The 1,636-nt window shown below is 63.6% G+C and overlaps 1 protein-coding gene across 1 annotated transcript; it reads right to left on the bottom strand.

Moving 5' to 3' along the window:
* Nucleotides 1–1,337: 1,337 nt before the first annotated feature.
* Nucleotides 1,338–1,629, bottom strand: RYR1 (ryanodine receptor 1 (skeletal); the record flags this gene model as incomplete). The annotated part of the gene is given in 2 exon segments (NM_001303199.1): nucleotides 1,338–1,625; nucleotides 1,628–1,629. Coding segments are annotated over 2 exon segments (290 nt in total), but the record flags the coding sequence as incomplete, so codon positions are not given.
* Between the last annotated feature and the right edge of the window lie 7 nt (nucleotides 1,630–1,636).

Raw genomic sequence — 1,636 nt, 5'->3', positions numbered from 1 at the left:
ACACCCCGATGGGACACGGGACACCCTGACAGGACACAGGACACCCCGATGGGACATGGGACACCCCAATGGGACACGGGACACCCTGACAGGACACGGGACACCCCGATGGGACACGGGACACCCTGACAGGACACAGGACACCTTGATGGGACACAGAACACCCTGACGGGACACGGGACACTCCGATGGGACACAGGACACCCTGACAGAACACAGGACACCCCGATGGGACACAGGACACCCCAATGGGACACGGGACACCCCGATGAGACACAGGACACCCTGACAGGACACAGGACACCCCGATGGGACACAGGACACCCCAGTGGGACACGGGACACCCTGACAGGACACGGGACACCCTGATGGGACACGGGACACCCCGATGGGACACGGGACACCCTGACAGGACATGGGACACCTCGATGGGACACGGGACACCCTGACAGAACACAGGACACCTTGATGGGACACAGAACACCCCGACGGGACACAGGACACCCTGACGGGACACAGGACACCCTGACGGGACACAGGACACCCTGAGAGGACACAGGACACCCCGATGGGACACAGGACACCCTGACAGGACACGGGACACCCTGACGGGACACGGGACACCCCGATGGGACACGGGACACCCTGACAGGACACGGGACACCCCAACGGGACACGGGACACCCCAATGGGACACGGGACACCCTGACAAGACACAGGACACCCCGATGGGACACGGGACACCCCAGTGGGACACAGGACACCCCAATGGGACACGGGACACCCTGATGGGACATTGAGCACCCCAATGGGACAAGGGACACCCCAATGGGACACGGGACACCCCAATGGGAGATTGAGCACCCCAATGGGACATTGAGCACCCCAATGGGACAAGGGACACCCCAATGGGACAAGGGACACCCCAATGGGACATGGGACACCCCGATGGGACACGGGACACGGAACACCCTGACGGGACACGGGACACCCCGATGGGACACGGGACACCCCAGCAGGAGATTGAGCACCCCAATGGGACATTGAGCACCCCAATGGGACAAGGGACACCCCAATGGGACATAGGACACCCCAATGGGACATTGAGCACCCCGATGGGACATTGAGCACCCCGATGGGACAAGGGACACCCCAATGGGACATTGAGCACCCCGATGGGACATTGAGCACCCCGATGGGACACAGGACAGCCCAATGGGACACGGGACACCCTGACAGGACACAGGACACCCCGATGGGACACGGGACACCCCGATTGGATACGGGACACCCTGATGGGACACGGGACACCCCAATGGGACACCCTGGCGGCCGCACCCGATGCTCTGTATCATGAGGTTCTCCTCCTCGGGCCCCATCTGCACGATGAGCAGCGAGCGGATCTGCCCCAGGCACTCGAGCAGCGCCGTGGTGTCGGGCACCGAGTGGGCGCTGATGGTGTAAGCCTTGGGCAGCGCCCGCACCAGCTCCCCCAGCCCGTCGTACTGCCGGTGCAGCAGGCTGAACATGGAGCGAACCAGCTCGGGGCTCTGGATGAAGGATTCCTGAGCCCAGTGAACCATGGTGTGCGAGATCAGCTCCTGCAGGGTGCCTGTGGGGGGGGGGGGGCGGGGTC

The sequence above is a fragment of the Meleagris gallopavo genome, unplaced genomic scaffold (genome assembly GCF_000146605.3).
Source record: "Meleagris gallopavo isolate NT-WF06-2002-E0010 breed Aviagen turkey brand Nicholas breeding stock unplaced genomic scaffold, Turkey_5.1 ChrUn_random_7180001955651, whole genome shotgun sequence".
NCBI lineage: Eukaryota > Metazoa > Chordata > Aves > Galliformes > Phasianidae > Meleagris > Meleagris gallopavo.
Note: the sequence above shows the minus strand (reverse complement) of the source record. Positions and strands in the feature narration are given on the sequence as shown.